The sequence below is a fragment of the Microtus ochrogaster genome, linkage group LG5 (genome assembly GCF_000317375.1).
Source record: "Microtus ochrogaster isolate Prairie Vole_2 linkage group LG5, MicOch1.0, whole genome shotgun sequence".
Classification (NCBI taxonomy): Eukaryota; Metazoa; Chordata; class Mammalia; order Rodentia; family Cricetidae; genus Microtus; species Microtus ochrogaster.
This window is the reverse complement of record NC_022031.1, coordinates 32,453,119-32,466,820: the sequence shown is the minus strand read 5'-3', so window position 1 is coordinate 32,466,820 and position 13,702 is coordinate 32,453,119. Positions and strand designations below refer to the sequence as shown.

General features: G+C 41.1%; 2 protein-coding genes across 7 annotated transcripts in view; one reads left to right on the top strand and one right to left on the bottom strand.

Moving 5' to 3' along the window:
* Rars2 (arginyl-tRNA synthetase 2, mitochondrial) overlaps nucleotides 1-4,252 on the bottom strand; it is a 43,964-nt gene extending 39,712 nt beyond the window's left edge. Inside the window, exons 1-2 of one of the 2 annotated variants that reach the window (XM_005361966.2) lie at nucleotides 4,173-4,252; nucleotides 504-577 (exon numbers count right to left, since the gene is read on the bottom strand). In XM_005361966.2, the coding sequence (XP_005362023.1) occupies nucleotides 504-577; nucleotides 4,173-4,208 (110 nt within the window). In that variant the 5' untranslated portion in view covers nucleotides 4,209-4,252. Of the gene's footprint in view, nucleotides 1-503; nucleotides 578-4,172 lie in introns of those variants that run through there. The other variant, XM_026786591.1, reaches the window with a different exon arrangement.
* Nucleotides 4,253-4,266: 14 nt separating this feature from the next.
* Nucleotides 4,267-13,702, top strand: part of Orc3 (origin recognition complex subunit 3) — a 47,532-nt gene continuing 38,096 nt past the window's right edge. The window contains exons 1-4 of one of the 5 annotated variants that reach the window (XM_013351856.2): nucleotides 4,267-4,342; nucleotides 8,890-8,944; nucleotides 9,946-10,043; nucleotides 11,417-11,558. In XM_013351856.2, coding sequence (XP_013207310.1) covers nucleotides 4,319-4,342; nucleotides 8,890-8,944; nucleotides 9,946-10,043; nucleotides 11,417-11,558 — 319 coding nt within the window. In that variant the 5' untranslated portion in view covers nucleotides 4,267-4,318. Of the gene's footprint in view, nucleotides 4,343-8,889; nucleotides 8,945-9,318; nucleotides 9,439-9,945; nucleotides 10,044-10,160; nucleotides 10,284-11,413; nucleotides 11,559-13,702 lie in introns of those variants that run through there. The other 4 variants (XM_005361965.3, XM_026786588.1, XM_026786590.1 and 1 more) reach the window with 4 other exon arrangements.

Sequence of the window (13,702 nt, the reverse complement as noted above, 5' to 3'; positions counted from 1 at the left end):
GAGGTCTGGTGCCCTCTTCTGGCCTTCAGGCATACACACAGAAAGAATATTGTATACATAATAAATAAATATTTAAAAAAAAAGAAAGAAAACAACATAGATTTTACATAGCCCTCAACAACAGTTCTCTATTGCTTGGGAGTCTTCAAATAAAACCTCAAACAAAAACCGAACTGGGAGATAAACATGGTACAATAGTATTCAAGCATCAGATGATTATACAAGTTTCAATAGTCCTTCAAAAGCTCTGAGATTATAACCATATTGTCATTCTCTTATTGTTAAACAAATTAGAATCTCCTTCCTAAAGACATAACGGTTAGCAAAACCAAACATGAAAATAACTAACAAAGGAATATCACATTCACCATAGATACCTAAATAGAATTATAATTTTATAACATCAATTATAACAAGTTGAATATAATGAATCATAACTTTAAGGTTTATTCTGCAAATTGAAGGGATAAGTAAAATTTCAGATCATCACAAGTATACTTAACTCTTTTTTTGAAACTGGAACTGCAGATATTGACTTGATCAGGCTTTCTGGTGGAAGGGCCAAGACTCTGGAAAGCTAAAAGTAAAAAAGAACAAAACAGGATAAAAATTGTTGCTGTATCTATTCCAGAGTGAATGGAGTACTACTAGCAATAAAAGAAATGTCATTGACACACTGAACATAAATGAACCTCAAATATATGATGTGAAACCTATATTAAAGAAGGTATATAGTATGATTCAATTTTTCTGATAGCCTCAAAAACACAAAACTATCACACTGAGGTTAAGATTTCTGAGTGTTGGGTTGAGTAAAACATAAGGAAGGGTCTGACTTTTTTTTTTTTTTTTTTTTTTTGGTTTTTCGAGACAGGGTTTCGCTGTGGCTTTGGAGCCTGTCCTGGAACTAGCTCTGTAGACCAGGCTGGTCTCGAACTCACAGAGATCCGCCTGCCTCTGCCTCCCAAGTGCTGGGATTAAAGGCGTGCGCCACCACCGCCCGGCCTAGGGTCTGACTATTAAGTAGCAAGCAGGACTACTTGTCTTTCAATGAATTTAATGTTTGCCAGTTTAAAAAAAATCTAAAGAAATGTACAAAAAAAGATATGAATCACTGAGAATACAAAACTATTTTCCATTAAAATAATGTTTATTGAGTAGCTAATGTGTACCAGACAGTATTCTAGGCATTGATATTATAACAATGAACAAAACAGAAAAAAAAATTATGGCACTTAGTAGAAAAACAAGGAAATATTAGGGAAAAATCTGATCCCCATCCTGAGCCCCATAAAAGATTTACCCATCAGAACATCAGGAGTAAAGAAACAAAACAAAAATCAAAGCAAAGGCCATAGGCTCACACAGCGGTGAAGCACCAGCTACTTGCCCTGTTAGTATGCACGAAGCCCAGGATTGCTCCTTAGCGCACAAATAATAAGTAGAAACAGGTGCATCTTTGTTCGTAAGGAACTTCTTTCATGGTTATGCTGTTTGGTGGTATAGGCATTTCCATGTTCATAATAATCCTGTGACAGGCACATAGGACTTGGCTATTCCTAGGGCGTGTGGCGTACAAGAGAGGAAGAACTTTGTGAAGCAGAGACCATGACAGAAAACCACAACGGGTCAAAATGCAGTGGTGGAGACAAGCCTCCTAACTTCGGTGCAAGCAATCTGTTTGAGAGATGACTTCTGGGAACTGGATGTTGCATCAAGAAGAGCGAGGAAGGAGAAGAGTTTACAGAAGATTGCACCAACGAGGATGGAACGAGGCTCAATTGGCAAAGCGCTTGTCCTGAACGCACAGGGAGCTGAGCTTGGAACCCTAACTTAACTCTTGTAAGAGCTGAGCCTGGTAACACAGACCTGTAACTTCCAGGGCTGGCGCTGTGGAGAGATGAGGTATTAGGGATGAGGAAGAAAGGGGAATAAAGCTGGGTATGAAATAACCAAGTAGATCAAATAAGGAGGATGGGGAGGGGAAATATGATAAAAATACATGGCATGTTTTTTTTTTTGCATAAAAAAGGAGGAGAATAAGGCTATGTGCTAGTATCAGCAAGCCAGTTGGCTTTCTTGAGGAACATATGTAAGACATTGTTGCCCATGCATAGGAACTAAATTGTACCTATTTTTGGAAGGAGACCACTCCGGACCGCCCCACAGACAAGGAGTTCTGGTACAGGTAACCAAGAAAAACTGTAGCTACACCTTGGTAATGTGAAGGAGAATTCCCGAAAAGAAGCTGTGTCTGCAGTAGCTAAGTGATGAAATCTCCAGTAGCTGTGGAGAGTTTGGAATGCTACACATCCGAAGCCTAATCGCAAGTCCTCTTGGCCACGCCCACCTTTGGACCTAATATCTGGAGACAACTACCTAGACCTAACTTCCTGACAAACATAAAAACCTTCTAGGGTGCATTAACTTAACAAAACCCTAGCTCCCACCCAGCGAAGGGCTAACAGGCTGTCAGACAGCATCCAAGGTCTACAGAAGCGTTAACCCCATCTTGTAACTTACGTCACCAATGGTTCCACCAATATATTTCTTAAATGCTTTGACTTATAACATTCTTTTTTGTTATTATAAATACTCCATTAAACTGCTTCCATACTGGAACTATGGAAATTGGTGTACCATAAATCCATGTTCCTAGGCCACGGTTACTAAAATTTGGCTCCAGAATTAACCATCTCATATCCCTTAACAGTTGAGAGCTGAAGATTAGCTACGACAGTAGTTAGGATCGGTGTTAATTTCCTGCCACGGTAAAACTAAAAACTGGTCACATAAAGATGAGAACAAAGAAAGCAGAGGCTAACTCAGGGCTTACAGTTCCTGCCAAGCGCTAAGAAGAGCAACACCTGCAAGGCGCACAAGGCGCACTGATTAGCAGTGCCTTCCTGTGGTAAAGGACAGCAAGAGTTACGGACAACAGCTGGAAAGGCAAGTCAAAGACGGAGAAAGGGTCCTTCAAAGTATGACCACTTCCCTAATTGAGCAAGTAGTGCGTTGTTACGTAGTAGCCTGTGGTCATCTCCCTGGTGGGCCAGAGGGCCATGCACAGCCACTGATAAAACCTACCCCCCCCCACTCCCATAAATAGACTCAGACTCCCCAACTCTAGATTTCTCTTCCCTCCCCTTTCCGAGGCAGAAGCCGGCCTCAGTAAAAAACATTGTTTCATTCTCTCTGCTCCCGTTTTTCTTGTATTTTGGTCTGTTGTCTTCCCCAGACAGTCAATTCTTTCTTTGCCTGTCCCAGACAATGAATTCAGCTCACACCAGAATCACCATTTCACCTGAAGCTCCCTGGCTAGCCAGCCTAGCCTAGCTGAATGGGTAAACCCCAGATTCAGTTAGAAACCCTGTCTCAGAAAACGAGGTGGACTGTGACGAAGACAAACACACCCGTCCTCTGCCCTCTCCACATGAAGGAACACACACACACAAATACAGACAGACACACAGATTGGACATTAAAGTCATTGATATAAACGGGTGCTTAATGTCTAAGAAGCATATACAACATCTCCAGAATTGCCCAAAACAACTCAGTTTGTGCAGACCTCAGGCAGGACCGGCTGCTGTGAACAAATGAGGGGTACAAATCCCTTAGCCAAGCAGGTTTTTCTACACAGGCTCTGGGAACTAGAACTCTGGCACTTTTACCCAAGGGGCCATCACCGCAGCCCCTTAGCATGAATTTTTTGTTTTGTTTTTCAAGGCAGGGTTACTCAGTGTAACAGCCCTAGCTGTCCTGGAACTAGCTCTTGCAGCCCAGGCTGGCCTCGAACTCACAGAGACCCTCCTGCCTCTGCCTCCGGGGTGCTGGGATTAAAGGAGTGCACTTATACGCCTGACCCTTATTTTATCTACTTTATTCAACGCTCTAAAATATTGTATTTAGGAACTAAATATAATACAGGGTTACTGGATGAAAGCAAATAATGACTACAAACGAAGGAGGACTAGTAATTTCTACCGGGTCTAATCACGACCCACAGACACTCCTCCCGGGTTAAAGCACGACAAGCGGGATTGCCAAAACAGGGAAGCGCCCAGTGCTTTCGCGGGTCGTCCCCCTCCGCTGCTCCGGGAGAAGGCAGAGCCGGCCTAGGCTGCACCCCGCGGCCCCGGCACCCGCGGGCTCGCCACTCGCGACTGTACCTGACAGGCGATCGACCTACGAAAGGCGCACGCCATGCCGACCCGAAGCCCGCCTCCGCACGCCCCGCCTCCGCGCCGGAAGTCGCTTGTGCTTCCGCAGAGGCGCGCGGAAGTGTTCAGTGCGCAGGCATACGGAGCCGTGGATTATGGCCACTTCCTCGGTGTCCAAGGTACGTGGGGGTGGCGCTTGCCGGTGCCTCCGCGGTGCCTCTTTGGCAAGCACGGCGAGGCGGAGGTTTGACGGGCGTTGGCTCCGGCTCCGGGAAGAGCAGAAGTCAGGTCCGGGTTCGAGGCCACCTTTGCTTCGGCCAACTAGGCTGTGGCACCTAGGCTAGCCGACCGGCTGCCCCAAGAATATGTCGCGTTCCCCCCTCGCTTCCCTCTTTTTTTCCCTCAGAAGTACTTCCTGTGCGTTTAATTACCGAAATAAAGACGTAAACAGAACACCTTTCTGTAATCAGGAATATTAATAAGTAGCAGACCTTCGTATTAATAAGGGGAAAGGTTCTGAGAGAAGAGCGATGAACCAAGATTGCCAGGAGACCAGCGAAGCTTTAGAGAAAGTGACAGTTTGGCTAAGCTCTGAAAAATAAGAATCTTGGCGGGAATGTAAAGCCCTAGGGTGGGAGAGCAGAATGACACGTCCTTTGCCTTAGAATATAGAAATAAAATAGCACATAGAAAAATCAGGATAACCCGAGAGTGGAGAAAGGGACATTAGGGAAAAAAAAAAAAAGAACAAAAATGTAAATCAGGGGCCTGAGAGTGGTGGCGCTCGCCTTTATTCCTAGCGGATCTTTCTGGGTTCTAGGGCTACAGGACAGGCTCCAGAGCTATACAGAGAAACCCCGTCTCGAACACCCTCCCCTCCCAAAATGTAATTCAAAAGAGTGTCCGTGTTGGGGTGTCATGGACTGCCTAGATGGCAGGGAGTGCAAATCAAAATATAGTTTATAAGAGGAGGCCCCCTAGCAGCCTGTTGCTTATTGCGTTTGAGTTAAGATAACTTAAAACTAAGTTTGCCATTAGCCCCTACCATGTTTCAATAGCACATGTAGGTTAAAGCAAGTTCTACTAGACTGTGCTACTATGCCCTGTAAAGAAAGTCTTCTGTTTTAAGTACAGAGGGATACTCCTGAGTGAAACTGTCTGATAAAGCTGAAAGTACAGAGTTCTGAAAGGGTTTGTGTTCGGAGTTCAGGGGTGATACTGCGCGGGATTGGCCTTCTTAAGAAGGATTTATTAGATGTGGTATTAACACCACAGACAGGCAGGCAGAAAGCGTGGCAGAGTGTAAGGAGAGTTCTGGGCCACATGGCAGAGGAAGTCCCTTCAATGTTTTCCCAGGATGAGGGTTCTGGAGGAGATTGAAATGTTTTCTGTGTTGACCCTCAGTTCATGGTTGCTCGAGGTAACCAGTGTATGCTCAGTTCATGAATTTTAGGGGATAAATAAACACCGTCCCTCCTTGGGCACTTCTAAGGGTGTGGAACAGGGAAGAAAAGAATATAGAATCAAATTACCTTTTTGTTTCGTTTTGTTTTTTGTTTTGAGACAGGGTTTCTCTGTGTAGTCCTGGCTGTCCTGGAGGTCACTCTGTAGTCCAGGCTGGCCTCAAACTCATAGAGGTCCACCTGCCACCGCCTCCTGAGTGCTGGGATTAAAGGCCTGTGCCACCACCACCTGGCTAAGAAACAAGTTACTTTAGTTCAAGAAGCCAAATTACAGTTACAGAAATTGTCACAGTTCAACCAAAATGGAGACACTTTACAAGTGGTCCTGTCTATATCCCTCAAGTGCTGGGATTAAAGATGTCCACCAACCATACCCCATCCCTAATATAAGGTTTTTAAAGATGTTGCTAGAAAAACAGATTTTTAACTGTGTTCGTGTTTTTATTACGGTTATCCCTATTTTTATTTGTCCTTGACTACAAAGTTTCAGGTATTTTAGGTGCCCTATCTCCTAATCATGTCGTTGCATAAAACTTCATTTCTTTTTCTTTCCTAGTTCTGGATATACCTCTGTAGCTTGTGCGTGCTGAGCAAGTGCTCCGTTGCTGAGCTGCATCCCCAGCCTTAGCCCTCTTATTTTAAAATTTACAGAAAATGAGAAGTTTTTCCAGAAAAGCCTTTTTTCTTTTTCTTTCTTTTTTTTTTTTTTTTTTTTTGCCTTCTAACAGAAATAGATCTGTTGGCAGGCTGGAGAGATGGCTCAGAGGTCAAGAGCTTTGGCAGCTCTTCCAAAGGTCCTTTCAATTTCCAGCACCCACATGGTGACTGACAATCTATAATGATTGACTGACTGACATCTATAATGCCCTCTTCTGGTGAGCAGGTGTACCTGCACATCCATGCAGATAAATCTCCATATACCTAAAATAAATACATCTTTTTTTTTTTTTTCCGAGACAGGGTTTCTCCGTAGCTTTTGGTTCCTGTCCTGGAACTAGCTCTTGTAGACCAGGCTGGCCTTGAACTCACAGAGATCCGCCTGCCTCTGCCTCCCGAGTGCTGGGATTAAAGGCGTGTGCCACCACCGCCTGGCAAATAAATACATCTTGAAAAATTATTGAGGAACCCTGTCTCAAAAAACCAAAAAAAAAAAAAATTATTAAGTAAGCCGGGCGATGGTGACACACACCTTTAATCCCAGCACTCGGGAGGCAGAGGCAGGCGGATCTCTGTGAGTTCGAGGCCAGCCTGGTCTACAGAGCTAGTTCCAGGACAGGCTCCAAAGCCACAGAGAAATCTTGTCTCGATAAACCAAAAAAAAAAAAAATTATTAAGTAAAAGAAGTAGCTATGTTGATGAATGATTATGAAGTAGACCTTATATAAACAGGAACTTTGCAGGACCATTTCAGTAACTCATGGAAATGCCAAAGTTTTAATTTATTTTTCTCCTTAAACATATCAGGTGTTGTTATTTTTCTTATATAAATATTTTTTGGTCTGTCTTGTTTTATTGTTTTTCAAGACAGGGTTTCTTATAAAACAGTTGTGGCTGTCCTGGAACTCGCTCTGTAGACCTCACACTCACAGAGATCCACCTGCCTCTGCCTCCAGAGAACTGGAATTAAAGGCGTGCTCCACAACTACCTAGCTACTTATCCCATATGTTTCGGCTGATGGCCTTCTAGTCTAACATGGTGAACCGTATTACTGTTGACATGTTCATGTTAGTACTCATTGCTTGTGTTCCTGTCCTTGTGCTAATATTCATGAGATTAACACCCATGCTAGAACTCTCCATGTTCTGCTGTGTCAGCGCTACCCTTACTGATGTGCAGGTCCCTAGGGAAAGGTGCAGTAATAGCCTGTGATGGTACAAGGTACTTCTCCAAAATATGTAGAAGTAGTTCACATAGCTCTGCTAGTTGCAAATATAAGAATACAAGGTACAACTTAATCTGAAACATGTAATCCACATGGCCACTTTATATTTTACACAGGTGTCTAACACTAGTCAGAGAGGACTTTTTTGTCATTTTATTTCTTTTAGCTCATTTTCCAAACGGAAATCTTGGAGGCTATCCATAAAATGCAGCTTTCATTTTGGTAGAATACACCACAGCTAGAAACTTAGACGCGAAGTACCAATAGTCAAATATAATAATAAGAAGCTTAATGTAGCTAGAAAATTACCAGGAGAATTAGACAGCCATTTATTTATTTATACCGATCGCCTAATGTGTTTATTAGTACTGCCATAAACATTGAGGAGGTGGTTATAAATAAAACCTATCTCTGCTGGAAATATGCTCAAAATTTATCAGGGAGACAAAGCAAATATGTTTGAATCCTGAGATCTCGGGAGAAGCATTTCTTGCGAGAGAATCCGGGAGGGTTCCCCACAAGAGATGAGGGTTTGATTTCATTTGGTTGCATAGCGAGACTGGCCACAAACTGTGTAAGGGAAGATGATTTGAACTCTTGGTTCTTCTGTCTCCACAAGCACTAAGATTACAAGTGTAAACCATGCCCTAGTTTTTCTCTTTTTTGAAAAATCGTTTATTGTATGGCCCAGGGGCCTGGAGTTCACTTTATAAACCAGGCTAGCCTCAGTCATGGCAGTGCTCTTGCCTCAGTTTCCTAAGTGCGGGATCACAGAGGTGAATGAATAAGTGGAAAGGAGTTTATTCATTGAAAAACAGTGCTGGGTGAAACGAGCCAAAATTATCTACTTACATCCTGGTTGTAGATACTTGGAGTTAATTAAATGAATCATTTGGAATGGCAGAGTATCAGTGTTTTAAACTTAATCTTTATTTTTTTATTTTTTGGCTCTTTGGACAGAGTTTCTCTGGGTAGCCCTGGCTCTGTAGACCAGGTATCTCTCTGTAGTCCAGGCTGCCCTTGAATACAGAGAAATGCCTGTCTGTGCCTCCCAAATGCTGGGATTAAAGGTGTGTACCAACACTGCCTGGCACTTAATCTTTATTTTAATGTATAATTTAATGTTAAGTTTTATGAAACTTGAGCTAAAAAAGATTGCCTACTTTTTAGAGCGGGTCCTGAAGCATGTGAGAGCAGCTGATGGACTGAGGAGGAAGACGTGCACAGTTGTTGAAGGCATCTTTCCTTTGTATTTCTAAGAAAAACTCCCCTTTTAAAGAACTTGTTTTTTTACAAAGTGTTCGGGTAATTAGATTTGTCTGCTTTGCCTAATTTGACTTTGTGCTTTATTTCTTCTTCTTTTTTTTTTTTCTTAAATAGGGCTGTTTTGTGTTTAAACCAGACTTCAAGAAAAGAAAGATCTCTGTGCCAATCGGTAAAGTATCTTAACCTATCCACTTTGTTGATTTTGTTCCCCTAAATCTTCTTAAACTTTAAGTGTGGTTATAAGCAAACCTTAATGTTGGAGGTGATTCAACTTACCAGAAATAGTTGAAAGAAAATTAAGGATTTATTCCTTCATTTATTTATTCATGTATATTTGAGGCATATACCATACATGTGAAGCCACCAGCAATGTAATTATAACAAATTTGGTAATATTATAAAGCATTTTTTATGTGCTGGACTGTTCCAAGCGTTTTTGTTGGTTAAATCCTCTCAGCACCCACAAGGCATCTAACAACCATGTGTTGTTAGCTCCCGTCAAAGGGATTCAACACCCTCTTCTGTCTTTCCTAGCAATGCACATACCTTTCAACAAAAAAGAAAAAAATACATATTAAACCAAAGACTGGACTAAACTATGTCAGTGGAACAAAAACAATCTGAAAAACTGTTGAGTAGAGAAGAGTTGAAAGTAGTCATAAGGTAAAGAAGATGAGAATGTGGATGCAAACATTAATGTTGTGCGTATATACCTTGAACTGAAAATCCTTAAGTAGAAGCTTAGAGATTTGTAAGGAATAGAACTTTGCAATTTTAATGGTCCTTTTAATATTATAAAAATGAGACAAAATTAAATACGAAAGATTAAGTACACCATTTTTCTCCAAGTGTATAGAAAAAATACATGATTTTTTTTTGTTTTTTGTTTTTTGTTTTTTTGTTTTTCGAAACAGGGTTTCTCTGTGGCTTTGGAGCCTGTCCTGGAACTAGCTCTGTAGACCAGGTTGGTCTCGAACTCACAGAGATCCGCCTGCCTCTGCCTCCCGAGTGCTGGGATTAAAGGCGTGCGCCACCATCGCCCGGCTACATGATTTTTTTGATTTGTATAAAATGCTTTAATACCCCTTTCTATGCTGTGTGTCTCTGTACACAGTTTCTTAATTTTATTGTGTTAAAAAACAAACTGAGTTTCTGTTTTTCTTTTTTAAGAGGATTATTTTAATAATGAGATACTTGGGTCTGAGGACAGTAAACTTCGATTTGAAACGTATCACTTGCTATGGCAACGGATGAAATCTGAAACAGAGGTGAATAATTTCCTTTTTACATTTCTATAGTAAAATACTGTAAATCTTATATTTGTTACTTCCCATATTTCTAAGATTTATTAGATTATGCATAGAAAATGAGAAGTTACAACCAAACACAACTTTTATATCTCAAAGAAAATAATTTGTCATGTTCTAAATATTAGGCATAGCCTGAGTTACTGGGACAGGATAGTTGCTAAGACAGAGCTCTACTGTGATGACACTCACTCTTTAAAGGTAAGACGTTCCACAAGTCTGAAAGGAAGCGAATTCTAAACTTGGTCTGACATTCAGTTTTCATGGTTGTTTGTTTTGGTTTCCCCTTGAGACGTGGTCTTAACGCTAGCTCAGGCTGACCTAGAACACTACACGTTCTGTCTGTGAGTATCTCCAGTACAGCGAGTCAGTAGCTCCAGTGACAACAGCTTATTCTGCTCAGCTAATGTTAATCATTAACTTTAGCACTAGTTAAGCATAACTAGTGTTTTGGTTTTGAGTGAAAGTTACACAGAGCTTTTGAGTGGGCCCTGGGAATTCTGAGGACCTTAAACTTGTACAGTCTGCACTTTTACCCACTGAGCCATCTTTCCAGCCGACACTTTCTAGTCTCTTACTGTTTCCCATCTATCTCTATCACTTTATACTTCACTTTGCTCTTTGATGCTTTCCATGTAGTCCTTGAAGATACTTGAGTGTATGGTCTCCAGGTTAGGTTATCTTCTAGTTTTCTTTTCCTAAGATTTATTTTACTTGTTACCTTGTGTATGGGTGGGTGGGTGCACATGAATGCAGATGCCTCAGAGGCCAGGAGAAGGGCACTGGATTCACTGGGTTAAAGTTAACATCAGGTCTTCCACTGGGAACTGAGCTTCAGTCCTCAGCCTGAACACTCTGCTCTTTTAACTGCTCAACTATCTCATTCAAAGGGAAGAAAAAAATCGAAATTTCCTTGCACCAGATGTGATGGTTTGAAGGAAAATGGCCCCCAAAATGAGTGGCACTGTTGTGAGGTGTGTGGCTTTATTGGAGTAGGTGTGACCTTGTTGGAGGAAGTGTGTCACTGTGGAAGCAGGCTTTGAGGTCTCATGTATTCCCAAGCTATGCCTAGTATCTCTGACCAATTCCTGTTGCCTGTAAGAAAGATGTAGGACCCTCAGCTACTTCTCCACCATGTCTGCCTGCACACCGCTATTTAGCACCATGATGATAATAGAGTAAACCTCTGAAAATGTAAGCCAGCCCCAATTAAATGATTTCAGTTATAAGAGTTGCCTGTTCCCCGCAATAGGACCCTTAATAGGCTAGGGAAAGAAATGCCAGATTACTACTATTAATTAATAATTCATGAAACTTTGTTTTCATTGCAGCAGTTACAGGAGGAATTAAATAAAAACCTGTTTGATAACCTAATTGAATTTCTGCAAAAGTCCCATTCTGATGTCCAGAAGAATTCGAGAAACTGGGGCTGTCAAATGAAACTCAGAGAAATTCCAACTGCTGCTCTTATTCTTGGTATGTATGCATCTGTTTATTCTTGCATGCCTGTGCATATTTTTTTAATTGGTGCTTAATGAACTATCATCTCCTGTAATCAAGAGGTGTCTCTTGTTCAAATAAAATTTTATCAACTTTGATGGTGTCCATAGTTTTTCTTCTCCTGAGGAAAATTGCATTCTGGTCATAATACCCTTCCCTAAAGTAATACATGTCCTGATTTCAATTCTGAGATCAATACACCTTTAAAATATATTGGCTGATTTATTTCTATAGTTTTTTTTTTTACTATCCGATGTCTTTCTGCAGCTTTTGTTTCTTTATCATTAGCATTTAGAAAATTCAAAATTAATAAAGCATTATGCAATCTATTTCTGGGGGTATTTATCATCCCTTTCTGTTTATTTAATATAGCCTTTAGATTTTTATTTGATCTTCCTATAACTGCCTGCCCTATAGGATTGTGTGGTGTACCTGTAATATGCTTTATATTATAATAAGCAACAAACTTTCATTTTTTTAGAGATAAATGCTGGAGTATTGACTGTCTTTATTTGTTCAGGTATACCTGTAATGGCCATAACTTCTAGTAAATGTGTGATTACCAGAATCAGCCGTTTCCAAGCTCAGAGCAGTTGCCCATTGAAAACCTGAATAGGTATCAGTGGTGTGGTATACATACTTTAGTTTTCCAGTTCTACAAAGTGGAACACATCCATCTGCCAACTTTCGTTCCTTTGAGTTCCCTTTGGGGTTACTTCCTGCAGATAGTGGTGTTTGGTTGTATAAAGAACAAATAGGACATTTCTCTATGATTAAAGTCATTTCTGTGTCATCTGTTATAAATCCATCAGTTTTCATATGTAAAACAACTTTCTGCATATTGTGAATCAGTAACTATGTTGAGAGGTCCTTTAAAATCCCTTAGTACCATGAGAATAGAATATAGTTTTGACTTTTAGACAAAATCATGAAGGCTTTGATCCACTTTACTTAAATTTTCTGATTTTTTTAACCTGCGTTTCATGACTTACTTGCATCAGTATAGAATGTAGCGGCTCCAGTTATTGGTGTGTCCTGTACAATATGAGGAAGGATCCAGTTAGTCCTCTTTTTTTTAAGGAAGAGGAAATCAATTAGTCGTCTTTATAAGTTGGAAAATTGGATTCTCTTGCTTTGGGGATAGTTGTTAATCTCTCCCCCAAAAAATTAATACATGCTCTTTGCCAGAGTTCCCTTTCTTCCTATAGTTTATCAATTTCCTTATTGTTAGAAAGTACTATAATTTCTGCTGGGTCTATTCCTGATGATTGACAAAGTCTCAATTTTCCTTTTGGAAAATTAACTCAGAGACCTTTTCCACATAAGATTTTTATTTTTTACTTAGTTTCTGTGGATAAAGATAGTATCTTCCCTCTCCACCAAAATTCCTGTAGGGGGATGTTTGGAGGGTACTATGACCAGAATGCAATTAAGATTCAGATCCACATGTGCCTTCTCTAATTTCTTTCCAACCAAAGCCACTTCTCGCCCAGGTTCACCTGATAATTCCCTGGGATACTTTAAGACCTTGTCACCATCTAAGGTTTCAGAGGGTGAGTCCATGACCATCATGATGAGGGGCAGGCAGGCATGGTGCTGTAGCAGTAGCAGTAACTTATCCTCAAGTTGTAGACAGAGAGAGGGAGACTGGGTCTGGCATGGGCCTTTTCACCTCAAAGCCCACCCCAGTGACACACCTCCTCCAACACGACCACACCTCCAACAAGGCCATATCTAATCTTTCCCAAAACAGTTTCACCAGCTGGGACAAGCATTTAGATATATGAGCATGTAGGGGCCACTCACATTCAAACAACTATACCTGCTAAAAGTAGATAGGTGAGAGAGAGAGAGAGAGAGAGAGAGAGAGAGAGAGAGAGAGAGAGAGAGAGTCTGCTAGTATATTTGTTTTCTGGAATTTTTAAAGAGGTTTTATTGCTGGCATGAATGATTCTGAAATTGTTTTCTATATCCTATGACTTGTCTGGCAAATTTAAAGCAGGTTGAATATTTGTGCTGCTATCTGCCAAAATGTCAAAGAGTTGTTCGTTTGTTTGTCTTCCCTCCCTCCCTCCCTCCCTCCCTCCCTCTCTCCTCTCCTCTCCTCTCCTCTCCTCTCC